Raw genomic sequence first — 26,910 nt, 5'->3', positions numbered from 1 at the left:
GCCACAACAAACCATAAAAATGTAATCCTAGATGGTCCCTAAATAGCAGTTCCCACTGAACTCTGTACTGCCACCAACTGATACAGTCAAATTGGTTCCACAACCCTTCTTGAGGCAAACCCTTCTATGGATTACATATAATTAGCATAATGTTTATTACAATCCAAACGAGTGCAGCTCTATATTTGTCTCCAGTGCTGCCCAACTTCCCGATTGTATCTTTATTGGGTTGGGCCCAAGGGCTGCTGCTCCAACAAGCCCCTGCATTAATCCGGCCCTGACATGAGCATCACTAGGATGCCACGCAGAACTAACAGGACAAGAAGGCGGGCTTTCGAATGCGTCAGAAGAGAATAATGAAAACGACCTAAATTATTTTCAGTAGCATAATTATCCTACAACTCCCTGAGGGTGACGCAGTCAGAAGAAATTAAGGAAAGAGGGCGAATTTAATTGTGCGAGGTCTCAAGGCAGCGCTTTTAAAGTCCCGTAAAACATGATAAAACAACCAGCACCACAACGCAAAGCCTGCAGAAGGAACACGATCATTTGAAGTTCTGCATAATGGACATTTTTCATAAACTGGTGAGTTTTCGTTTTCTCTACACTTTTCAGCGAGTTTTAAATTGTGTAATTTTCTTGAGGTTTTCAGACATAAATCTTGGGCTTCTGATTTGCCAACCTTCATTGTGCTGGCACCTGGGGGCTGTAATATTTGCAATAGGTCATAGCCTAAGTTGTTTTTAGAAACTAAAGCTAGTTGGTTTTTCTAGTAATCTTGCCTACAGAGATTTTGCCTAACGGATAGAAATACAATGACATTTAAAAGCCAGGTAGATAGGCCTAACGGTCGGACATTTGTACCGGGGATTTGTCAGATTCCGTTTTAAGCCATTTTGCAAGAAAATGTTTTGCAACTAAAATGTTTCTTGCATGGTGACTCTGGACACGAGACAGGGCATTGATAAACGTCGACATTCCTGAATTTTTTATTTCACTCGACGTAATAGGGTAGGCTGTCATCCTTTTACTTTGGTTTATGTGTCAGACCCTTTAAATACTTGCTATGGTAACTGTGGGAATCTGGATAGACCTGCTAAAAGAGTAATTCATGGATTTTGGGTTTCAGCCAATAATTCGTGCCAAAATGACGACTTTCATTTCCATGTAAAAATCTTAACCTTTTGGAAGAAGTAATTGTAATCACTGTATGAATATAACTTAAATATATTTTAATAATAGCATGGGAATATGAATGGGTTCACACTGACAAAGATGTAATATGGCTCTAAGTTCATAAAACGATTAACCCGGTGTAGCTACTGCTGTACTGAATGGAATTCCAAATATTTCTCTCTGAAAACATGAGTCACTAGTTGTTTCCAGTGGTGTGAACTAATCAGTTATTAGTAATATATGTAGCCCTGCTGTGTTCAAACAGACGAGACGCGCTTTTTAAAGACGCGCACAAGCTGAAATGGGAATGCAAGTGAGTGTAAGAGAGAACATACTGCCCGGAGCGCCAATGCGGTCATAGCGCATAAAATTAGTAAGCCATGGTGTCTATTAGCGTTGTTCTGGTAAAATAAGCTAATACATTGTCAAAAATAGTACCTTGCTATTTGGATTAGATGAAATGTATAGTTAAAAACGATATTTAGTATTACAAGTTTGAATGACATTGACAATATTAAAAGGTCATGGTCAAGTGCCTTGGTCAGGTTAATAACATTATGGTAAGCCTATGTAGACCATAGAGATTTGTGGTTCGTTAGTAGTATACGTAGAGATGTAGCACAATGGTCAAACTCCTTATACTGAAACGTGTTATGTTCATGTTTGGTCCTTTTTCCTTAAGACTTAAGCAACACCCGCAACTAAAGGAGCAAGATATTAGCCTTACCTTTTGTTGCTGAACGTCATATAGACTGAAAGAAAAGTTAATTAAATAGAAACCTATAAAAGCAAAAATACAATTCTCTATAGACTCTATTTACAATTTGAGGGTTTGAATTAGTTCTTCATTATAAACAAATTGTAAAAAAAACAATTCCTTCTACAAACCGCTACAGTCTCAGTCTCAAGTTCCATGATGACATCTGCACTCGCCAAGTTTGTATTTAGAGTTATAAATAAATATTGTTATTAGATCCAGTTATATTCATAAGATTTACTAAGGTTTGTAAGGTAAATAAATCCATTGTTTTTTGTGAAGTCATGGAAAAACACTCCGTGAGTGATGACATCATGGAATAAGACAGATAAATAAATCTTGTTAGTTGCACACTGGATTTTTTTCTCCATGTATTTGCCATTCCCCATGTCATCAAAGCCACTCAATTTCAAACTTTGAATTTCATGAGCAACTTAGGTATGCTAGTGATTGTATTTATAGATTGTACACATAAAACCCACCTATTACACATTTGCAAAAGTCTCAGACTGCATCTTTATTAGAATTCCAGTGAGGTTTCTCATTTCCCCAAAACCATCTGTCTGAAAGCAGGGAGACATTGAGGAAAACATGCTAACTGCTTTTGGAAAGATATTTTAGATGGCGGAGTGTGTACTTCAAGGACATTTAAATTAAATATACAACACCAGTCAAAAGTTTGGACACGCTTACCCATCCACTTCAAATGGTGTGTGCAAACTTATGACTGGTACTGGTTTTCTGAGTATCACACGTGATAAACAGATGCGATTAAGAATACAAGTATGACAAGATCGGCACATCCCTAGTAATTACATGGGTCTGAAGTGTGGAGTCATGGGGTGTGGAGACCCCAAGTTGGGGGTCCACGTTAAACCTGGAAAGATGTGCCACAGACCCTTAAAAGGTTTCATCCATTCTGCTCCCATCTGATTCTTACTGAAGTTAAAGGGATTAACATCACTAGGATTGATGAGTTGGTTTAAACACAGTTCATGGAGGATAAACCATTTGGTTCCCAGCAACGATGTCCTGGGTCAACTGTTTCAAGTGCTGCTTCTGACACTCTCTTTTAAGTTATCCATTAAGTTAAACAGGACCTATTTGGAAGGACTATGCATGAAAAAGGTTTTGTCTGTGTCTGTTCATGAGATTCTGTGTCTGTCCATGACAATCTGTGTCTGTCCAGGAGAATCTGTGTCTGTCCAGGTGAATTGATGTCTGTCCAGGAGAATCTCTGTCTGTCCAGGAGAGTCTGTGTCTGTCCAAGAGAATCTGTTCGCCCTGAAACCTGGTCTGTTGTACACATGTGCATCCTTCAGGCTGCAGTGCTCATTTAAACTAATTTCGATAATGTACAGGTAACTTATTATTCCACCTGTATCAGGTAATTTATTATTCCAATTATGTATGTAAGCACAACATTACATCACTGTGACATTATTTGTCAACTTTCTAATAAACCCTTATTGTATCCCAAGCAGTGATGAAATTCTAACTTGCGTAGCCCAGAACAAAGGGAAAGGTCTCTGTGCTTCTTTATTTCATGTAATTCCTTCTGACAATATCACATTTAGTAGACGAGAGAACAGCCTCAGTTTGCCCTGTATTCCGACTGAACTGTACAGTGGGTCTAAAAAGTCTACACACCCCTGTTAAAATGGCAGGTTCTTGTGATGTAAAAGAATGGGACAAAGATAAATCCAGCGGTTCCAGCTGAAGAAAAACAGCCCCAAAGCATGATGCTGCCACCACCATGCTTTACTGTGGGTATGGTGTGCAGTGTTGTTTTTGTGCCAAACATACCTTTTGGAATTATGGCCAAAAAGTTCAACCTTGGTTTCATCAGACTGTAACACATTTTCCCACGTGCTTTTGGGGGACATTATGTTTGTTTTTGCAACCTTCAGCTGGGCTTGGATGCTTTTCTTTGTAAGAAAAGGCTTCAGTCTTGCCACCCTATCCCATAGCCCATTCATATGAAGAATACAGGAGATTGTTGTCACATGTCACACAGCCAGTACTTGCCAGAAATTCCTGCAGTTACTTTAATGTTGCTGTAGGCTTCTTGGAAGCCTCCCTGACCAGGTTTCTTCTCGTCTTTTCATCAATTTAGGAGGGACGTCCAGTTCTTGGTAATGTCTCTGTTGTACCATATTTTCTCCACTTGATGATGACTGTCTTCACTGTGTTCCATGGTATATCTAATGCTTTGGAAATTCTTTTGTACCCTTCTCCTGATTGATATCTATCAATAATGAGATCCCTCTGACGCTTTGGAACCTCTCTGCGGACCATGGCTTTTGCTCTGAGATGCAACTAAGAAAATCCTACTAGAACAGCTGAACTGTGTTTGTGATTAATCAGAGTCACTTTAAATTATGGCAGGTGTGTAATGACTTCTATTTAACATAAGTTTGAATGTGATTGGTTAATTCTGAACACCCACATCCCCAGTTACAAGAGGGTGTGAACACTTATGCAACCAGGTTATTGTAAGGTTTTTATATTTCATATTTCCCCCTCGAAGATTTCAGTTTGTTTTTCAATTGAATTGTTCCCATTATATCAAAAGTGGAAAAAGTTCTGACATGATTTATCTTTGCCTCATTCTTTTACATCACAAAAACCTGGCATTTTAACAGGATTGTGTAGACTTTTAATATCCACTGTATGTGCATTTCTGTAGCCACTCCACATGATTTGACCCACACTGTAGCTTTAGCACCACAGTAGCAGGTTACCTTAATTGGAATCATGTTAGGATTGTGGATAGCTCTGACCAGATTAACAAACAGCCTGCTAAGTGTGCCAAAGGGGAAAAGCTCCACCTGTCCAGTGGTGTGTGGAGGATTATTATTATTATTCTGTGAAAAACACAAACCATTATGAACTGTTGTGGCTCTCTTGCAAGAGCTTTGTCTTGGGGGTCGTCTAAAATCTGTATTGCAATTGTGGAACCAGAAAGGTTATTCCAAAAATAGATTGACTAGTGGGGACTGTTAGACAGAGGCACCATGTTATCCAATATAGTACAATTAATATCTGTTATTATAGGTGCTTGATATATTTCAATGCTTCACATATTCTGACCGTTTCCTCTTTGATGAAGTCCAGCTTGAGAAGAATCAAGCCTCTTTGATGAAGCATTCTTGCTGGAATCCTTGTTTTAATTCTCCTGCAGTCAGACATATTTCTTTCTCTCATTTCGCCAAGAGGGATTCAATCCATTAATGCACTTAACTACAACAATTTAATTGGTTATGTCACAACGGTAATGCACTCATACTAATTTCCTTTTCTCATTGATTTGTGCTACTGTAAATTATGCAGACAGTGCACTTTGTGAATCAGTGACTAAACTACTTAGCGCCCCCTTTAACAATTTAGATCAGTGTCTATGGAACCCAATTGGCTTGAGTGGGCGGTTAAAGTGAACAATTTCCTCTTCTGCCTTTGAGACATTGTTGTGGGGTGTACATAACACATTCCAGAGAATCCAATCATGCACGCATGTGCCCCGGCCCCCACAAGGATAATTGTAAAAACTATGATCTTGGGGTTATTTCCAAGGCCAATGGCATTATGACCTTTACCAATTATCAAGATATTAATTTGAGATATATGCACTTTTGGGTGATAATCTTGAGTAAATAATGAAAAACAGTATTTTAGAAAATTGTATTTTAAAAACCTTCAAGTTTCACAGGTAATGTCGTTATGTACAGGAGTCACAGACACAAGCTTACAGCCAGACACACTCTTTTCTTTATTTCTCCCCTAGATGCTTACTGTAATGCAAATACATAATCAATTGTAGGCCTAGACACATGCACATCCATCACGCTTAGCAATATTATTGGGGTGTACATTGTCTTTAGGGTGTTTTAAAGCGATTTAATCAGAAATGGCTTTCTTGACTTGATGATGTTTACAAGGCCTTTCTGTCTTTCACTGGCAGACGCAAAGGAGAAAAAAACCCACAGCTATTCTGAAGAGCCCTGCTACTCACTCCACCTCAGCCTAGCAGCTGTTCTTCTCAAAAACCTTTTAATACACGCTTGTATCATGCTGGTGCAAATCTCAGGGACTGGTTCACTGGCAGGCCTGCCAAGAAAAATGAACAATGTGTTACCAACACACACTGTATATACACACTAATGTACACACAGACACTTTCTACAGTGTGTAAACTCAGATCATGATCTGGGCTGTTGTTTCATACCACCCATCTTAATTAGGGGGGGTAGTCAAGGTCTTGTCTTTCTCACCCCAATGGTCTAAGAATAGCACTTAGGCTAGTGTCAAAAAGTGCAGCCAGGCTACACAGTGCATTCTCTGACCAACCCCTTATTGGGATTTAGAGAGTGACCACCATGGGAGGGGAAAACTGACTTTAGTACTGTGAAATGAATCCAAGACTTGTGGCCTAACCAAAGCAGAGTCCAGCTAGATATACACCTGTTTGATTTGGTGGTTATTAGAGAATGGCATGTAGTAAGACAAGCTTTTATTAAGACAAGCTTTTTGCAAATTGCCTCTGGAACAAAAGCAACTTATGAAAAACTGTTAAGGCATCAACAAAAAGCAGAGAGTGAAAATAAAGCTGTGTGATTCTTCTTAAAATGGTGAACCTGCAGTTGTGAATGTGCTGCCAGGCCACTGTTTAGACACTGAGAATGATCTGGCGTGTGGGTGCAGTTTTATGTAAGACAATGACAGCTGAGCGTACCTGATGAGTTTTGTGAGATGATGGGTTAGAGCGGCATGGGAAAGTCCAAATGTTTCAGTACTAAGCAACAGTAGGAACCAATCCAAACACCTAACATGGTTTATTGCTCTGGGATTGTCTGAGTGGATTTAGCATCAGGTTGGAATTGATATTGTTTGCCTTTGGCTTTGTCTGTTAGATAAGAGCAGGCTGCTGCATATGTTTGAATGGGTTTTTGGAGTTTTGCTAAAATTTTACGGACGAATTATCTTGGCCAGTTAGACATATTGTAATAAACCGTCATTCCAAAATCATCATGCCAAAATCCCATACCACCACACACCTAATATAGCAGCTTACTCAACATCAATTATTTAAATTGAAATAATAGTCGAAATACGGAAAAGGTTTTTACTCGATTAAAACAGGCTTGATTACTTGGTTTTCCTCAATATAATATACTAGTGTAAATGCAGAGGAATATTACATGACAGTGGAATAGAATTAGGTTAAATGAAATTAATTCCCTCAAAATTCACAGACAGACTCAGCTCTCAGTGACGTGTAGGTCACAACCCTTGACTGCATTCTCTCTTAATGGTGTGTACAAACAGCTATAAAAGCATGAGGACTCCTATGACATTGGCTGAAGGCTCAGTCTTTGACAGCCCCGCCTTGATCTCATGCACCTGCCAGTCTCTTTCTCTCACAAGCCCACACTAAGGGATCAACATTTCTATTAGCTTGCACCAGCAGTACCAACAAAGTAAATAGGCTGTTAGAATAGTAGGATTTCCAAATGTCTGAGCGCAAGTGGATGGATTATAAAATTGCGCCTTTACTTGTTTTAAGACCACTGGCGTGAAAAGCAGGATTGAGACAAGATTTCAGCACTCAGGGACTAATCTCAACTTGTCCGGCCAGTGAAATTTCAGCACTCAGGGATTAATCTCAACTTGTCCGGCCAGTGACGAGGCTGTGTCGAGGATAGAGGGGAAAAGTGCCTCTGTGGCGTTGGACTGTGAAATGCAGCTCATGCAGGTTTGCCTTTATGAATATTATAACTTTGTTAGCAATGTAAGGAATTTATGTACTGTAGGTCTTCAGGCTTTTTAAAGTGCTATTATAATTTGAATAACAAAATAGCTAAGTATAGTAGTAAGTAGGGCTTTGTTTCTATGTTTTTTAAGATATGATATGAAAGGTGATACAGTATGACATGAATGTTGGGACCTAATCACTACAATTAAACTGATAAACTTACTAAATTGAACTAAATTAACATACAAGATATTTCATCATAATATGCCATTTGGGAATAATGTAAACTATAGCAATTTTTGTTTATTTTGGTCTTCAGTCAGAGTTCTATTTTTGCCTTTGGGTGTTGATTAGATTAACATGATGCAGTTACACCTACAGTTATGGGGCATTTGTGTCACTACTAGATTTGCTGTTTTAGTCATTGGAGGGATATTATATAAATCAAACCAGATTAGCTTAGGTTACCCACTGACATCTTTGTACTTTTATACTTAAAATTGCAACCGCTACTTAGTTAACATGTGGAATGATAAAAAAATACACGTTTATCTTTACTACCACATATTTCAACATCACTAAACTGGCAGAATAAATTATCAAAATATAAATAATTTGTTTGTTTGTTTTGATGTGCATTTCCCCATTAAAGAGCTTCAAAAACAAATGACTGAAGATGATCTTGTTCCATAGACTTTCAGAATATGTAACTTACAAAACACTTGCTGTTTTGTGACTTTTCTCTTTTCCGGAAACATTTAATTCTGATGAAAGAATTAATTCCACACTTTTAAAGCTACATAATACATGAGTGCCTTATATGGATGTGGAGTCACAAGAGCCAGATGGACCCAGTAGAAAACATGACGTCTCTATAGTGTGACAAAATGTTATTGTTTTTTGTATGTATATGTCTCTATGGCGATACATTACTATTCTCTGTACTACATTCTACATTTTGGTCCTGATTTAGCCAACATTTGCACAAAAAGGGTACCCTTTTATCCCACCTGAAATAAAGTAACTTTTTCAGAGTTAATTATCAGTGTACAACAATTTAAGTTTAATTTAACACTAAAATATGACCAAATGTTTGGAAAATGTTAGTTATCTTTGCATGACATCTAACATGTTGTTACAGTACATTAAGCTGTTGTGACATGGTGTATGCGCTTGAAAGAAGTAAAATGGTAATATATGAATGAATAAAAAAATATATCTGTTACGTAAACATTAAGTAAGAGTTTTGACACTGAAAATGTATGAACATTTTAATTATTCGGGGGCCTTGTACAAAACAAAGATTTTCAACCTCTTCTAAATTACAAAACAAAGATTTTCAACCTCTTCTAAATTGACCTGCAATAAGTAATAGTACATCCATTACTTCATAACAGCAACTTTGATTGGCCTAAAAGGACACATGGAAGTTAAATGAATATAACACACTCAAAAAAGACTTTAAATTTCAGAAAAAATATACAGGACATTTGAAAAGTGTTCAGACTACTTCAGCCTTATTCTAAAATGTATTAAATAATAGTTTTCTTACCCACTATAATCCATAATGGCCGAGCAAAACAGTATTCAGACCACTGTAGTCAGTACAGAAGTACATTTGACATTGATTACAGACTTGAGTCTTCTTGGGTATGATGCTACAATCTTGGCATCTGTATTTTGGAGTTTCTCCTATTCTTCTTTTCTGCAGATCCTCTCAAGCTTTGTTGGGTTGGATGGGGAACATTGCTGCACAGCCATTTTCAGGTCTTCCAAGAGATGTTCGATCGGGTTCAAGTCGGAGCTCTGGCTGGGCCAGACATTCACAGACTTAGTCCTGTGTTGTCTTGCCTGTGCTCTTATGGTTTTTGTCCGGTTGGAAGGTGAATCTTTGCCCCAATCTGAGGTCCTGAGAGCTCTGGGGCAGGTTTTTATCAAAGATCTGCTTAAACTTTGCTCCGTTCCTGACTATTCTTCCAGGCCCTGCCACTGGAAAACAACCCTGCAATATTATGCTGCCACCACCATGCTTCAAGGGAAAGAGGGATGGTATGTTCCAGGTCATCACCTCTATGACCATGGTTTTTCCCCCTTGATTGCTCAGTTTGGCTAGATGGCCTGCTCTAGGAAAAGTGTTGGTGGTTACAAACGTCTTATATTTAAGAATGATGTAGCCCACTGTGTTGTGGGGAACTATCAATGGTGCAGAATGTTTTTGGTACCCTTTCCAAGATCTGTGCCTTAAAACAATCCTGTCTCTGAGCTCTACGGACGATTACTTCAATCTCTATTGATTGGTTTTTGCTCTGAATTTATCACAGGCAGAATTCAATCAAGTTGTAGAAATATCTCATGGATGACCAATGAAAAAAGTATGCATCTGAGCTCAATTTCATGTGTCAAAACAAAGGGTCAGAATTTCTTTTTTATATATAGATTTGCTAACTTATCTAAAAAACTGTTTTTGCTTTGTCATTGTGGAGTATTGTTTGTAGATGATTGATTGATGACATGTAATCAGTTTTAGAATAAAGTAACAACATTTGGAAAAAGTAAAGGGGTCTGAATATTTTCAGAATGCAATGTTTTTTTATGTTACTGAAGACTTTAAACACTTCCTCGGTGTAGGGATGCCATCTTTGTTGTTTATCCATGGAGGCATTTGATTTAGAAAGTACTGTGTATCAGAAATAAAGAATATATACAATCAATGTGACAGTTTGGCCTTGCCAACAAGGTGCTTTGAAACATTTCGCAAATTACAGGTTGACATAATTTTGTTTCAGTTAGTGTGTGTTTGTGTGTGTGTGTGTGTGTGTGTGTGCACATGTGTGCCTCTGTGTGTGAGTGAATAGATTATGCATTGTGTGTGAAGCTTTGAATTTAGTGAACATATTCATTTTGATTTGATGTGCAATTAAGAATATTGTGTTACTAACATGGACATACACTTATTTATTTACTAGTTCCACAGCTTTGTTTGCTTACCCAAATAATATGTTCTTGTTGAATAAGCATATAAGACAGGTTGAGCAAACACCCTAATTTTATATTCACTGAATATTTGGTCTTTCATTTTGGTGCTAACTAAAACAAAATGTAATTAAATTATTTGTTGAGTTTAGCAAACACATTACACAAGAAATTCTGGAGAAATATTAACTTTTGTTTACTGGATTTAAATAGGCAACACTGCCACTGGCACAATTCAGTAATTAATTATCTAAATTAAAGTCACATTTATTTTTGACTCAACATACTTATTTTTGACACCCCCAACATTTCATTTGTTGGTGTTTACTTGCTTGATCAAGGAGCACTGTGCCCAGCCCAAATAGCCTTCATCCTGGTATTCTGATGCAGTATGCATGGATCTAGACTAATGAGGATTTGTATGGCAAATCTCAATTGGGGACAATCGTGGGTGTAATAACTACATGCAATATATAGAACTAGTACCTTTCAGCTGAAAATGCATAATGAGGATTTAACATACAGAGTAAAATGTGTGTAAGGAGGTATATTATTTGATAATCAGTTAGTAGTGATTTTGTGGTAGGATGAGATTTAGGTCAACAGTAATTGTAACATCTGCTCAAGATTTTACTGTACTAATGCTCTGACATGATAATGTGGATTATTTTACCCCTCTGTTTCATTCCACTCTCCAATTAAGTATTTTGTGTGAAACTCAGCTAATAAATGCCACACAGATAACTTGCATTATTTTATTTGTTCCTCCAATTTTGTCTCTACAGGTTCCTTGCAACGATGTTTTTAACAGAACAGCATCTCTATAAAAGTATGATCCCAACTTGACCAGGTTATGAAAACCTGCATGCACAGAGCAAATCGGTGGGTTTGTTAACAAATACTTTTTAAGAACTGTGATTTAGGCAGTTAATGACTAACAATCTGTTCCATCATAACATCCTTTTTGTTTCCCCTTTTAGGCAGGAGGAAAGATGTTTGTGGAGTTTATTGTCCAATGGGGGGCATGGAGCATCTTGCTCCAGTGTGGATTATTGGGCGTGTCAGCAGGGGATTTCCCGTGGACCTGCCCTCCCCGATGTGTGTGTCGCCTTGAGACTTCAGAAGTCAACTGCTCTGGCAAACAGATGACTTTTGTGCCTGAGGGCTTCACCAGTGGTGGCCGGTGTTTAGACTTATCTCGTAACAAGCTGAAGACGCTAAGTCGTCGGCAGTTCTTTGGGATGACACAGCTTGAGCATCTGGACCTTAGTGAGAACTTAATCTCCATGATTGAAGTTGATACCTTCCAGGGTCTGCAGAACCTTAAAACGTTGTGCATTAGAAGCAACCGCCTCAAGATCATCCCTGTTGGTGTCTTCTCCGGCCTGCCCAGTCTGCGCTCACTCGATCTGAGTGAGAATGAGATTCTGGTCTTTCTGGACTACACCTTCCGTGAGCTGGTGAGCTTGCAGCAGCTTGAGGCTGGGGAGAATGACCTGGTGTTCATCTCTCAGCGTGCCTTTACCGGCCTGCAGAACCTGCAGGAGCTCAATCTAGATCGGAGCAACCTGACGTCCATCCCCACCGAGGCGCTGTCTCAGCTCCAGAGCCTGACTCGGCTGCGCATGATCCGCCTCACCATTTCGGCACTGCCCAACAATGCCTTCCGCCGGCTCCACCGACTGCGCAGCCTCGTCATTTCCCATTGGCCCACGCTGGACATCCTGGCTAGCAACAGCCTGATTGGTCTGAACCTGACCTCGTTGGTAATCAGCGGCTGCAACCTCAGTTCAGTCCCATACCAGGCGCTGCGCCACCTGGTCTACCTGCGCTTTCTGGACCTGTCCTACAACCCCATCTCCGTCATCCACGGTAACCTGCTGGGGGACCTTTTGCGACTGCAGGAACTGCACCTGGCTGGGGGAAGCCTGCTCCGCATTGAGCCGGGGGCCTTCAGGGGTCTTGCTTACTTCCGTCTGCTCAACGTGACGTCCAACCATCTCAGCACGCTGGAGGAGAGTGCCTTCCACTCCTTGGGGAACCTGCAGGTCCTGCGACTAGATAGGAACCCCCTTGCTTGTGACTGCCGGCTGCTCTGGATGGTCCGTCGGAGGCAACGCCTGAGCTTTGATGGCCGCCAGCCGACCTGTTCCACACCAGACATGGTGCGAGAGCGCGAATTCCGGGACTTCTCAGAGAAAGAGCTGTCGAGACTGTTCACCTGCAGGCAGGCCCGGATCGTGGACCGCAGGTCCCAGGAGGTCAGGGTAGAGGAGGGCACTACAGTGCTGTTCTCCTGCAAGGCGGATGGTGACCCAAGGCCCTCCTTTACTTGGTTGTCGGCCCAGCGGTCTCCGCTGTCCACTACAGGGCGCATCAGGGTGTTGTCGAATGGGACTCTGGAGATACGCTATGCCCAGATTCAGGACAGTGGCACATACCAGTGCACGGCAAGTAATGCAGCTGGCAATGACAGCCTGTACATCAGCTTGTATGTGAAGGGTTTCCCACGTAATCGCAGCATGCCATTTTTCACTGATGAAGGCTGGATAGAGTCCTCACACACTCCTACTGTCAACTCCTCTGCCCAGGTAGCCAACCAGTACCCATTTGATGCCAAGACATTGATCATCGCCACAACAATGGGCTTCTTGTCTTTCCTCAGTTCGGTGGCTATCTGCTTCATCTTCATGTTTTTCTGGAGCCAGAGCAAGGGGCAAATCAAACACACCGCCACCATCGACTATGTGCCTCGTCCCTCAATGGGAGGAGGAGGGAGTGGAGGGGATGCTGGCAAGTTCACCATGAAGCTTATCTAAATGTATGTGGGAGAGGATCTGGAACACATTGACTGAGGGTGAAGGCTCTATGGGAATACAGGGCTATGGCCCAACTTCAGCCTCAGCACACATTTACAATAAATGCAACATACCTGATGACAAATTTAATCAGAAATATCTTGGCGAAGACCATAAAAAACAGTGGTTGTCTAGGAGCTTTATTTATCTGTTGTCAATAAATAGTGTAATTTTCTTTATTCAATTATTATTATGCATTACATTTACAGTGCTAAAGTCCTAATTCTGTGTTGATATGAATATGGAATATTATGCATGTTAATGTGTATAAGGAATGTTCTTAAAATGTGAAGGAAGAAGATTCATTTCACTCATGTCAGGTGTGAAGGAAAATATTAATTTCACTCATATCAGGTGTGAAGGAGAAGATTCATTTTACTCATATCAGGTGTGAAGGAGAATATTCATTTCACTCATATCAGTTGTGAAGGAGAAGATTTATTTCACTCATATCAGGTGTGAAGAAGACTCATTTCACTCATATCAGGTGTGAAAAATAAGATTAATGTCATTTCAGGTGTGAAGGAGAAGATTCATTTCACTCATATCATGTGTGCTCGGTCAATCAGATAGAAGGGTTGTAAGGATTTTATGTGTCAACTTGCCAATATAGGTCAACAAACATTTCAGACATTACATACACATCATTTGCTTAAGGTTCAATGAGAGTATAATATTATGCAAACATGACTGTAGTTATATACAGTTTAGTTATAATATATGTTTAGAGTATTGTACTAGGCTATGGCCAAATGTATATCAGATTTACTGTGTAGTAACATTTCACCAGCTTCTAAAGTTTACAAATATTCATACTAATTTGGGGATAGTAGCATTTGTAAGTAATTATCAGAATATAAAAGTGTCTAGGAGGTGATGATATTTAAATCTGTGCATAAGAATGTATACACATTTCATATGTAAAACAAGCTTTAAATCCTTTTTCCATTTTTTACAACATAGTCTGATTTAGAACATGAAGCATCCAATACAGAACATTGAAAGGTATTTTCCAAGTCATTTTCTTTTTGTCATACTGTATAATTTGTAAGATTATGTAATAATTAGCAATTCTTCAAAGATACTACACAAAATTATAACATTAGTTTCACTTCACACTGTTTTCCCCAAATGTTAAATGATCACAGTGTATTAAGAATATGTGCCTAAGTAATCTTACTCACCATTAAAGAAGCACTGCTAAACTGTAATGGCAAACAGCATCTTGTTATATTCATGTGAAATAGGTTCAGGACTTTTCTATGCTCTGGGTTATTCTAAGGCTTTATCTAGTCCTGTGGATTAGTGTAACTCAAATATTATGCCACTCTGCTTTCAGTACACTTGTTGTGTGTAGATATGCACAAACCAATGTTCTACGTTGCCATGAAAACGATGTACACATATTTAAGTCAGTTTGCTAACTTCTTTGTAAAATATAATCTTTTTTGATTTTAAATGATTAAAAGCCCATATTTAACCTGTGTCAATGCCTTGGATTTATTCAGCAATATCCCATATTGTTTCACCAAACCATATTCAATCTGTTAGATACATTATTCTAAATTTGAACACCATTAGAGAATTGCTTTCAGACACATGTTGCCTAGCATAGAACATAAGTTGGGCAAAAATGGTTTACCCATTTCAATCTATTAGATCAAAGAATAAACAAGTAGTTTTCCTCAACTTCGTGCCAACGCAGATAACACATTTGTCAGTTGTGTGTTGATACTATATCTTGTTTGTCTTCATTTTCTGATAGAGAAAGGGGACTTATACATTGTCTAATAAGTACAATAGAAAGTGACAAGATGAAGGTCAAACAGTGGAGCTCCACTGACAATTTCCCATCCAGACGATATGAAGCCCACATAGCTCTAAGTGGATTTGTGCACAGTAAATCATTTTTCTCTTCTGCTGTTGCCTAGAACAACCCAGAAAAAAATATAATCACGTGTATGCGCAGAGATTTAAACCCCTTTGGATTACCTCTGCATGTCTCAATCTGTTATATAGGTCTGTCTGGTGGATGCTTACCGAAGTACAGCCTGGACTGTCATATTATCTGTTTTAATGCAACTATTCCTTCTCATGGAATGGAATCCAAAGGTCAGATTTATTGTAGCGTCATAAGCCAATTCTTCCTATGGAAAGTAAATCCAAGGTGATTATTTACCTAGACCTGCATGTGGTGTCAGGTACTTTATTCACTGTAAATTGTATAGCGTTTTTATACCATGGTTGAAAAAACTGTTGTTTCTGTGTTCTCTTCCCTAGCCTAATGCTGGCCAGTAAGTGGTGCTAAAACCTCATGGTTAGAGTCTCATCTGTTACATGACCCGATGTTTTTGCACAAATTCTATAAAAGAGATTTCAGTGTGTTTAACATTTGAATCACAAACCTTCCTCTTTGATTGATTGAACTACACATTTCAGGGGCATATAATACATGTAGCTAGGCCTGTGTGATTGGATATAATTTAGGCTAGTTGAAGACGACATGACACAATTGCAATTGCATAAATTATTGTTTTACCCTTGTATGTCTGCCACTTGAAAATCCACCTATATTAGGCATTCCTATATTGCATTGCACCGAATGTGTTGTAGATAAAAAATTCTGGAAAAAGACACAATTCATGAAAACATCTAATAATGTTCAAAAAACAAGGAAGTTAACCTCTTGAACGGAAAATGCAGCTGGCTGTTTAATAAAGAAGTCTGAGAGATACTATATTTAATAGATGATTGGTTGACAGATTGTGGAACATTCTTTTCAGGAGGAAGCAGCTCGGACTGTAATTTAAGCCATTGTTCAGTTGATACCATTAGTGCTGTTGTTTCAGATTAACAATATTACCTTTTTGGCAGTTATTGAGATCCATTGGAACAATTGTTTAACCTTGGAAAGAGAAAGAGCAGAGAGGAATTCATCATCAAGGTAGTGTAGTGTACAGATTGTTCAGGATTCTGGAATGGTAATATCAAAGAAGATTAAGAGAATGTTTTCCCAATATATCTCAATGATGGGACAAGACCATAGTGTAACGGATATGAGCATCTGGAAGGTATTTTTGGCAGAATGGAAACAAAGGCAACTAAACCAACCCAAATAAGGGGCAGTGCTCTGTTGATGTAGTGGAACGTCGGTTTGATTTTGTACTGGATAAAATCTAATTTGACATTATGATTGCCAGATAAATATTTTGCTGTGCTTCCCTTTTGGTTTATTTCTCTATGGAGGATAGCGTATCATCAACTTCATATCGTTTTTTAAACAAGAAAAGGAACCAGGCAAGCCTAATTCACTTCAGCGGCCCACGATATTAAGGGATGGATGTTGCCCTTGCTGGATTCATATCAGGGTCTCCTATGTGACAGACTGTGTCTTTAACCACTACACCACTAAGCTGTCAGTATACTTTTCCATTGTTAAACTAATTAGTCGAAACATGGCAGGTTTGTTTCTTTAGAATCACTCCATGGCTGGTTCCTTTTTTGGGAATCACTCCATGGCTGGTTCGTTTTCTAGGAATCACTCCATGGCTGGTTCGTTTTCTAGGAATCACTCCATGGCTGGTTAGTTTTTTTGGAATCACTCCATGGCTGGTTCGTTTCTTTAGAAAACAATAACAGTTGAATAGCCAACCACTACGCAATGTGAACTACTATGTAAATTGAAAGCAATGGCTGAATCTCAAATTGTATTACATACTATGTACTACAAGTACGTACATCGCGGATGATGGTGAAGTACTGTTTTATATATAGTAAGCTAGTATGCCAGTATTGGGACTGATTGGGACATACTACCTCGTCAGAACATTTTATCTTGACATTAGATAATTTTGGCACGGATTAACTTCACGCCAAGTTTGAATATTTGGCTAGACACCATTAAGCATTGTGTTAAACTGAATAACATTTCTTATTATGTTTTCATCCACCACAAATAGCATCTATGAACTGTATGGGTTTTGCCGCTGGCCGTTTGAACAGCTTATTACCCAGAAATAGGCATGCTAGTATCTACTTACTACTTGAAATAGTCATAAGCATTGCTAGCGAGACTGAATATGAACTTTACTCTGCCAAAGCCATTTCATTTAATGGCACAATAATGTTTGTTTTTTCTTTCATTCGTGAATGATATCAATACAATAATATCAATAAAAGATGATGATAATGGACTTTTTCGTCAAGTGAAAAGACTACAACATTGTGGAAACCCCTCCTGTTTTACTGCTCAAGGGGTTGTGATCTCTATTACCACAAAAAACATGCATGGATGCATACTTTGAAAATCCACCAGAAATAGTTGCAACATAATTGTAAACAGTTTTATTTTAGAATTACTGTAACTCAATTACTGAAGCTTATAGCCAGCAAAGCATTTGTCTGTGCTCCTGAACAAATCCTAGGTTGTTTTGTCAGTGGTGAGGATTGAACACCGTTTGCCTGCGTGATAGTTGGCGTCTCTAACCACTACACTATTTAACAAGGGGTAGTCAGACCTTCAGTTACTCACTCAGTAAGAGACATTTGCTCTTCTTTGCTGACTCCACTTGAGTGGTCCGGCAAAAACATTTGACAGATAATGACTTTAAAGCTTTAATGGTATATTATTTGTGTCATATTATTTTCCAAAGTCATGTTTGCGAATTGGATGCCTATGATTGTGTTTTTGTTGAATAGCCACAGGCAAGGGGTTGAAAAAGTGGTAAAGAGAAGTGACACTGGACTGCCTTGCCTGATCCATCTTAATTAAATTGACTCATAATGATGTTTTGTGGATTACAAAAGCTTGTGGAGTGCTATAGAGATGTTTAATCCATTTGCATATAGTGTATCAATGAAACCACATTTCATAATATTCAGGAAAGACAGATTCTGTCAGAGAATTATTTGCATCTAATGTCACAACTCTGATCAAAATGCATTATATTAGGAAGAACTATGGCTTTTCTTTTTATAGACAACAAGAATGAATGTTCTGTGTGTTCTGAACAAAGTGCATTTGATTATGCAGTCGTGGTCATGTAGAAACTGATGATTGAGAGGTTTCACAGAGATGTCAATGAGTCAATGTCAAACATTTTGACATCAGTTAGATAAGGCTTAATACGCAAAGAAAACAAGTTTAATTACATTAAATCCGGTCTGAGTAGCAAATGCAGTTTTGAGTGACTATTTCAGCAATGGACAAAGGCAACTGTTCTCGCCCCAGCCGGGAAGCCTCTGTAAATAGCATCATCTGCAGGTCTTAAAACCTGCCTTCTGATACAGTAACAGGAAGGGATGCTGGCTGGCTGACTGACAGATGCGACTGATTGTTTGACTGAATTATGCTCAGCCAGGTCTTAGTGAAAATGTTTACATCAGATGTACACAGTGAGGTTATCATTGACATTTTTTTATTGCAATGACAGCTATTTGTTAACCATATCTCACTCCTAGCAAGATTTACATGCTTCGAAATTCTCTGACATGAACAAATTGCTGAGATTGTGTATTTAGTGTAACACTTTAGACATGCTGCCCCATAAATCTAGAGTGAGTGTTATCAGGAATGAGTTGGTAGATCAACATATATGCTATGTTTCGATCAGCTGCTTTCAGCAGCAACTGACACAGAAGTAAACCAGCATTACGTTAAATGCTGGCTTCAAGAAAACTTATAATAATGGTAGCTACCAGCTACAAACTTTTACAGTGGGGAAAACAATTTTGCAGGTTTTCCCACTTACAAAGCATGTAGAAGTCTGTAATTTTTATCATAGGTACTCTTCAACTATGAGTGGCAGAATCTGAAACAAAAATCCAGAAAATCACATTGTATGATTTTTAAATAATGAATTTGCATTTTATTGCATTTTATTGCATGACATAAGTATTTGATCACCTACCAACCAGTAAGAATTCGGCTCTCACAGATCTGTTAGTTTTTCTTTAAGAAGCCCTCCAGTTCTCCACAAAATTACCTGTATTAACTGCACCTGTTTGAACTCGTTACATGTATAAAGGACACCTGTCCACACACTCAATCAAACAGACTACAACCTCTCCACAATGGCCAAGACCAGAGAGCTGTGTAAGGACATCAGGGATAAAATTGTAGACCTGCACAAGGCTGGGATGAGCTACAGAACAATAGGCAAGCACCTTGGTGAGAAGGCAACAACTGTTGGTGCAAGTATTAGAAAATGGAAAAAGTTCAAGATGACTCAGTCTGGGGCATGGCCGTGCAGAGACCTTTGGAGGGGCAGGTGCTCAAAGTATAAAAGGGGCACATGGAACAAGGCTTTAAACAGGGCTTTGCTCAAAATATCAATACATCAATATATTGTGACACATTCCTTTCTGATACGTGTATCGATACGGATGCTTCTGTATTTATATGGCAGCAAATGTTGTTATGCAGTTTTGAAAAATAATCAGAATAGAAAATACCATTTTAAGGTCAAAAGTTTAAAAATATAATTTCTCTGCACCTACTAATAACTCTGTTGTCCCAATCTGAATGCTTTTTCTTCTCTGTTATACAAAATAGTAAAGAATAGCTGTTATATTAAACTCTGTCTAGGACATCGTCATTATTCAAAATCAACGTGGCCCGTTTCATACAGTACACACACCGCTTTGCTGAGAACAGCACTTACCAGCAGCCGCGGTATTGAAGATCCTCTCCTTCTGGTAGTAGTGCGCGTGTGCGATATTGAAAAACGCGGGTGCAGCAAATCGTCCCGGTCTGGATGAGGTCGTCAGGTGAAAGGTCATCATGTGGTTTATTTTATTTATGAATAAATTATTATTCATAAATGTTACTAATAGTTAGATTTGGGCAGGGCTTCACAAAAGGGCCTTTAATTAAAAAGGGTCAAGCACCCTGCAAGATCTCACCTCGTGGGGCATCAATGATCATGAGGAAGGTGAGGGTTCAGCCCAGAACTACACAGCAGGACCTGGTCAATGACCTGAAGAGAGCTGGGACAACAGTCTCAAAGAAAACCATTAGTAACACACTACGCGTTCATGGATTGAAATCCTGCAGCGCACGCAAGGTCCGTCTGAAGTTTGCCAATGACCATCTGGATGATCCAGAGGAGGGATGGGAGAAGGTCATGTAGTCTGATGAGACAAAAATAGAGCTTTTTGGTCTAAATTCCACTCTCCGTGTTTGGAGGAAGAAGAAGGATGAGTACAACCCCAAGAACACCATCCCAACCGTGAAGCATGGAGGTGGAAACATCATTCTTTGGGGACAGGACGACTGCACCGTATTGAGGGGAGGATGGATGGGGCCATGTACCACGAGATCTTGGCCAACAACCTCCTTCCCTCAGTAAGAACATTGAAGATGGGTCATGGGTGGGTATTCCAGCATGACAACGACCAGAAACACACAGCCAGGGCAACTAAGGAGTGGCTCCGTAAGAAGCATCTCAAGGTCCTGGAGTGGCCTAGCCAGTCTCCAGACCTGAACCCAATAGAAAATCTTTGGAGGGAGCTGAAAGTCCGTATTGCCCAGCGACAGTCCTGAAACCTGAAGAATCTGGAGAAGGTCTGTATAGAGGAGTGGGCCAAAATCCTTGATGCAGTGTGTGCAAACCTGGTCAAGAACTACAGGAAATGTATGATCTCTGTAATTGCAAACAAAGGTTTCTGTACCAAATATTAAGTTCTGCTTTTCTGATGTATCAAATAGTTATGTCCTGGCAATACTTGGCCCTCATTCAGGGTGGTTGCGGGTGGTGGGTGTACCTTTGGTTGATGCCTGGCAATGTGGGTGGATTGATTTCCTGCCTGTTGGGCCCTGTCCAGGGGCCTCCCCCGGGTCGCCGGACCCCCCCGTCTCAGTTCCAAGGTGTTACGCTGCTATACTATTGTGCTGGGGGATTGGGTGAGTTCTCCTTCCCCACTAACTTCTCCTTCTCCACTATAAATCGTTGTTGATATGAGGAACGCATTTTCTGAATTTTCCCAGTCTCTTCCCGTTTTAAACTTTAGGAGGACATGAGGTCCTGGTCCACACCTGCGGAGTACCTGGTTTGGGGGGCCCGTTTCTGTCCCTGTCCTTGTCCATCTGGTCATACTTCTGACCTAGTCTAAATTTAAATAGACTCTGGATTTAGCCCACATGCATTTATGAATTATTCCAATTGGACTCCGGCAAAGCCAGAAGATAACTGGTCACCCTTCTGAGCCTGGGTCCTCTCTAGGTTTCTTCCTAAAATTTGGCCTTCTTAGGCAGTTTTTCCTAGCCTCTGAAATTCAACACTACTGTTGTTTGCTCCTTGGGGTTTAAGGCCGGGTGTTTATGTAAAAGCACTTTGTGACAACTGCTTTTGTAAAAGGGCTTTATAAATAAATGTGTTTGATTGATTAGAAAGCTATCACAAACTCTTGAACGGGCTTAGTATTTCGGTGATCGGGAGCTGGGAGAAGTGCTCCGTTCATTGGCCCTCATTTATCAAAAGTGCGTACATCAAATTTCCAGCGTACACCTGGCGTACACCCAAAACCACGGTGACTTTGAGATTTATCAATATGGACGTTGGCGTACGGCACTCTCAAATCCTACGCCAGCTCAGGAGGTGGTGTACGCACGTTTTGAGTTAGTGCCGAAATGCGCAGAAAGAAAAATCCTAACGCACTGACAAACTAAAAGATATGATATATTATAACCCACTGTAAAAAAAACAACAACATAATTACAAACTTCAGTGTTTATTTTTGTGCAACATGGACTTCAAGGTTTCATTTGTGTGACTTTACCAAAGCATTTGACTTATATGTATTCCTTCAGATGCGAGCCTGTGCGCTTTACATGACGTTTCAGGGTTAGGCCCGGCAGTTGCGCATGGACTGGGTTCAGTAATAAAAGGCTTTAAATTACCAAAATATAATTCAGACTGACAAAATAATAAAAATGACATTCTTCTTCTTTTAAATAATAATAGAAATAATAATAATAACGACATTCTTCTTCTAAATAACAATAAACGTCATTCATAATAAATATCATGAAATAATAAGACGAATATAACAAATTGTCATGCAATTATTAATGTGAATGAATGGTACTCCACATCACATCATCATCTTTTATTCCGCTTTTTAAACTGCCAAATGAAACAATTTTATTTCTTTCTACCTCCCTGGTGATCGTCTCAATCTCCACGTCAGAGAAGTTTCTCTTTTTTGCCGTCTTCCGTGTGTCCATGGTGTAAAATGAGGGCGTGGGGGAAGCGGAGACTTGAATATATAGGGGCGTGTTATTCTAATGACGATCGTTTTCAGCCGCGGCATTTATCAAGGGAAGGTATTGCGTACACCTGGATTTTAAAGGTACGCACAGCTTCATAAATCAGGCGGTGAGAGGAGTGTAAGTAAAATCTTACGCCAACATATACCCCCGTTTCTACGCAAGAATGATAAATGAGGGCCAATGTGATTGAGATCTGAAAGCTATATCCTGGTGAATTGGTTGAGAGATAGAACTATGAACAGACCTTATAGACATGGCAATGAGTGAAACCTCAAGTCTTCTCTCCCATATCCCTTGTACCTTTCTTATAACCACGGCATTTTCCACAATTACAAATATTATTCTGATGTCCACCGACAAAAATGGACTAGTTAAGCGAAGCAACCTATCTTGCTTGTTGAGGTTAAAGTTCACGCTCACCTAGATGACTTCACTGCCGAAGAACAGAAGCTGTATATGGTGCTAGTTCGCTAGTGCCAGTTTGAATTCAGGCAATTCCACCAGCTGTTTATCGATGCTACCGCAACAGATTACTGAATGAAGTTTGAAGTGTTTTGGAGTAGTTTTCCACTTGCAATGCAGCTTTGCAATAGGGAAATGGACAGTTTGCATTCACTTTTTTGGATGGTGCTAATAATGCCAATTACAGACTGGGACAGAGCTGAATAATAGATTGTTTGAAAAAGGACTCTATGTGCCTTCTGGAATATCTCTTGGTAATTTAACTTTGAGAAAAATATGGAAGAATTTTGGATGAACTATCCCTTTAATAAATGACATAAGATATGTTGGCGTGCAAAGCCAACACATCTCCTCGCCTAAAGCACACTACCTACTCTTAATCATGCTGGCGGCAGCATCATGCTATAGGGCTATATCTCTTCAATGTGGACAGGGACTCTTGTCAGAAGAGAGGGGGAAATTAATAGCTCTCAATATCAAAATATTTTGGCAAAACCCTGCTGCCCTCTGCAAGAAAGCAGAAGTTAAAGAAGAAATTCACATCTCAACACAATCTGAAACACAGAGACAAATCAACCAAGCAATGGCTAGCTATAAGGAAGATCAATATCTTGGAATGGCCTAGTCAGAGCCCAGACCTCAATCATATTAAAAACCTGTGAACTTACTTAAAGAGGGTTGTACGCAATAGATCCCTTCACAATTTTACTGAACTTGATATTATTTTACTGGGATTAAACTGCAATATCCTGGGGTGCGTATATTTTTTTCTGATAATGTATCCAAGTTTTTTCACTGAAATATCATTTGTTAGAAGGTTCTATTGTATATACACTTAAAGGATTATTAGGAACACCTGTTCAATTTCTCATTAATGCAATTATCAAATCAACCAATCACATGGCAGTTGCTTCAATGCATTTAGGGGTGTGGTCCTGGTCAAGACAATCTCCTGAACTCCAAACTGAATGTCAGAATGGGAAAGAAAGGTGATTTAAGCAATTTTGAGCGTGGCTTGGTTGTTGGTGCCAGACGGGCCGGTCTGAGTATTTCACAACCATTTTCTAGGGTTTACAAAGAATGGTGTGAAAAGGGAAAAACATCCAGTATGCGGCAGTCCTGTGGGCGAAAATGCCTTGTTGATGCTAGAGGTCAGAGGAGAATGGGCCGACTGATTCAAGCTGATAGAAGAGCAACTTTGACTGAAATAACCACTCGTTACAACCGAGGTATGCAGCAAAGCATTTGTGAAGCCACAACACGCGCAACCTTGAGGCGGATGGGCTACAACAGCAGAAGACCCCACCGGGTGCCACTCATCTCCACTACAAATAGGAAAAAGAGGCTACAATTTGCACGATCTAACCAAAATTGGACAGTTGAAGACTGGAAGAATGCTGCCTGGTCTGATGAGTCTCGATTTCTGTTGAGACATTCAGATGGTAGAGTCAGAATTTGGCGTAAACAGAATGAGAACATGGATCCATCACACCTTGTTACCACTGTGCAGGCTGGTGGTGGTGGTGTAATGGTGTGGGGGATGTTTTCTTGGCACACTTTTGGCCCCTTAGTGCCAATTGGGCATTGTTTAAATGCCACGGCCTACCTGAGCATTGTTTCTGACCATGTCCATCCCTTTATGACCACCATATACCCATCCTCTGATGGTTACTTCCAGCAGGATAATGCACCATGTCACAAAGCTTGAATCATTTCACATCGGTTTCTTGAACATGACAATGAGTTCACTGTACTGAAATGGCCCCCACAGTCACCAGATCTCAACCCAATAGAGCATCTTTGGGATGTGGTGGGATGGGAGCTTCGTGCCCTGGATGTGCATCCCACAAATCTCCATCAACTGCAAGATGCTATCCTATCAATACGGGCCAACATTTCTAAAGAATGCTTTCGGCACCTTGTTGAATCAATGCCACGTAGATTTAAGGCAGTTCTGAAGGCGAAAGGGGGTCAAACACAGTATTAGTATGGTGTTCCTAATAATCCTTTAGGTGAGTGTACATTCGATATCCACTTTAATTGTGCAAACTCAAAAAAGCAGTAGAAATACATTTGTGCTCATAAGTTTGCATACCCTGGCAGAAAATGTGACATTTTGGCCTTGATTTTGAAAATATGACTGATCATGCAAAAAAAAAATGTAAGGATAGTGATCATATGAAGCAATTTATTATCACACAGTTTTTTTGGCTCCTTTTTAAATCATAATGATAACAGAAATCACCCAAAAGTTTACATACCCTTGAATGTCTGGCCTTGTTACAGACACACAAGGAGACATACACACGTGAAAATAGCAATTAAAGGTGAATCCACATGAGAGTTTGTTAGCTCTCACGTGGATGCACTGAGCAGGCTCGATACTGAGCCTGGGGAGCAGAAAAGAACTGTCAAAAGACCTGTGTAACAAGGTAATAGAACTTCATAAAGACGGAAAAGGATATAAAAAGATATCCAAAGCCTTGCAAATGCCAGTCAGTTCTGTTAAATCACTTATTAAGAAGTGGAAAATTCAGGGATCTCTTGATACCAAGCCAAGGTCAGGTACACCAATAAAGATTTCAGCCAAAACTGCCAGAGGAATAGTTTGGGATACGGTTCTCCAGACGGTTCTGGAGTGGCCATTACAGTCTCCTGACCTTAATATCATCAAGCTACTCTGAGGAGACCAAAAACATGCAGGTTCATGCAAGACGACCAAAGACTTTGCATGACTTGGAGGCATTTTGCCAAAATGAAATAGACAGCTATACCACCTGCAAGAATTCAGGGCCTCACAGACAACTATTACAAAAGACTGCACGCTGTCATTGATGCTGAAGGGGGCAATATACAATATTAAGTACTAAGGTTATACAGACTTTTGAACAGGGGTCAGTTCATTTTTTTCTTTGTTGCCATGTTTTGTTTTATGATTGTGCCATTCTGTTATGTTGAATGTTGAATACAGTTGAATGTGAATCCCATAAGAAATAAAATACATTTTTTGCCTTTTCTTAATTGTCTGAAAGGTTATTAACTTGTCAGTATCAACACATTACTATAGCAATTTTGTATGTTAAAAAAGGGTATTTGAATATATAGCATGCATACAATGTGAAGCAACATTCACATTTGCAGTGTATCTTAACATGATGAAGAATTTGATTTATGCCAACGTGTGGTCAATTATTTTTTTCTTAAAGCAATGCCAAAAAGCTAATAGTATTATTTAAAATATTCTTAATTAAACCTATCACAAAATAATTCCGGATTCAGGTGGTGTAGGCCATTTGGCAAAGCATGGTGTTTCCAAGGGTTGTGAGTTCAATTCCCTAGGAGGGCCATGACAAAATACACTCCTACTGCTGGACTTAATAAAAACAAGACAAAAATACTTACATATTCCCTAGTTGGTTTTTGAGGGGTTCCTTGATAAACTTTTAACTGGAATGATCATGCAAATGTGGAAAATGTTAGAACCACGAAAGTATCTTATTATACTTTTTTTTCTCGGAGCAGAGGTTCTTGTTATAAAAAATAATAATGGAAGTTAAACAATGAATAAATAGATTTTTAAACATATTTTCTATTAAAGTATCGTACAGATACTAAATAGTGGGACTTTTACGTTTACAAAGCTACGTCTACCCCTGACTCC

General features: G+C 39.4%; 1 protein-coding gene across 2 annotated transcripts; it reads left to right on the top strand.

Annotated features, from left to right (window-relative positions):
* The first annotated feature begins 208 nt into the window (after positions 1 to 208).
* On the top strand, positions 209 to 14,996 carry lingo4b (leucine rich repeat and Ig domain containing 4b). Of its 2 annotated transcripts, none has more exons than XM_010901597.3 (3): positions 209 to 585; positions 11,444 to 11,540; positions 11,639 to 14,996. In XM_010901597.3, exon 3 carries the CDS (start codon positions 11,651 to 11,653, stop codon positions 13,475 to 13,477), a length of 1,827 nt encoding a protein of 608 aa, XP_010899899.2. In that variant the 5' UTR covers positions 209 to 585; positions 11,444 to 11,540; positions 11,639 to 11,650; the 3' UTR covers positions 13,478 to 14,996. The 2 variants fall into 2 exon arrangements, with proteins under 2 accessions (XP_010899899.2, XP_019896341.2); XM_020040782.3 differs by lacking the exon at positions 209 to 585 and adding an exon at positions 7,331 to 7,685.
* Positions 14,997 to 26,910: the final 11,914 nt, after the last annotated feature.

This window comes from Esox lucius, chromosome 20, assembly GCF_011004845.1.
Source record: "Esox lucius isolate fEsoLuc1 chromosome 20, fEsoLuc1.pri, whole genome shotgun sequence".
In the NCBI taxonomy this organism is placed as follows: domain Eukaryota; kingdom Metazoa; phylum Chordata; class Actinopteri; order Esociformes; family Esocidae; genus Esox; species Esox lucius.
This window is presented reverse-complemented; position numbering and strand designations above follow the sequence as displayed.

Coding starts and splice junctions, on each gene's coding strand:
- lingo4b (XM_010901597.3), top strand. CDS start 11,651: ATGTTTGTGGAGTTTATTGTCCAATGGGGGGCATGGAGCATCTTGCTC.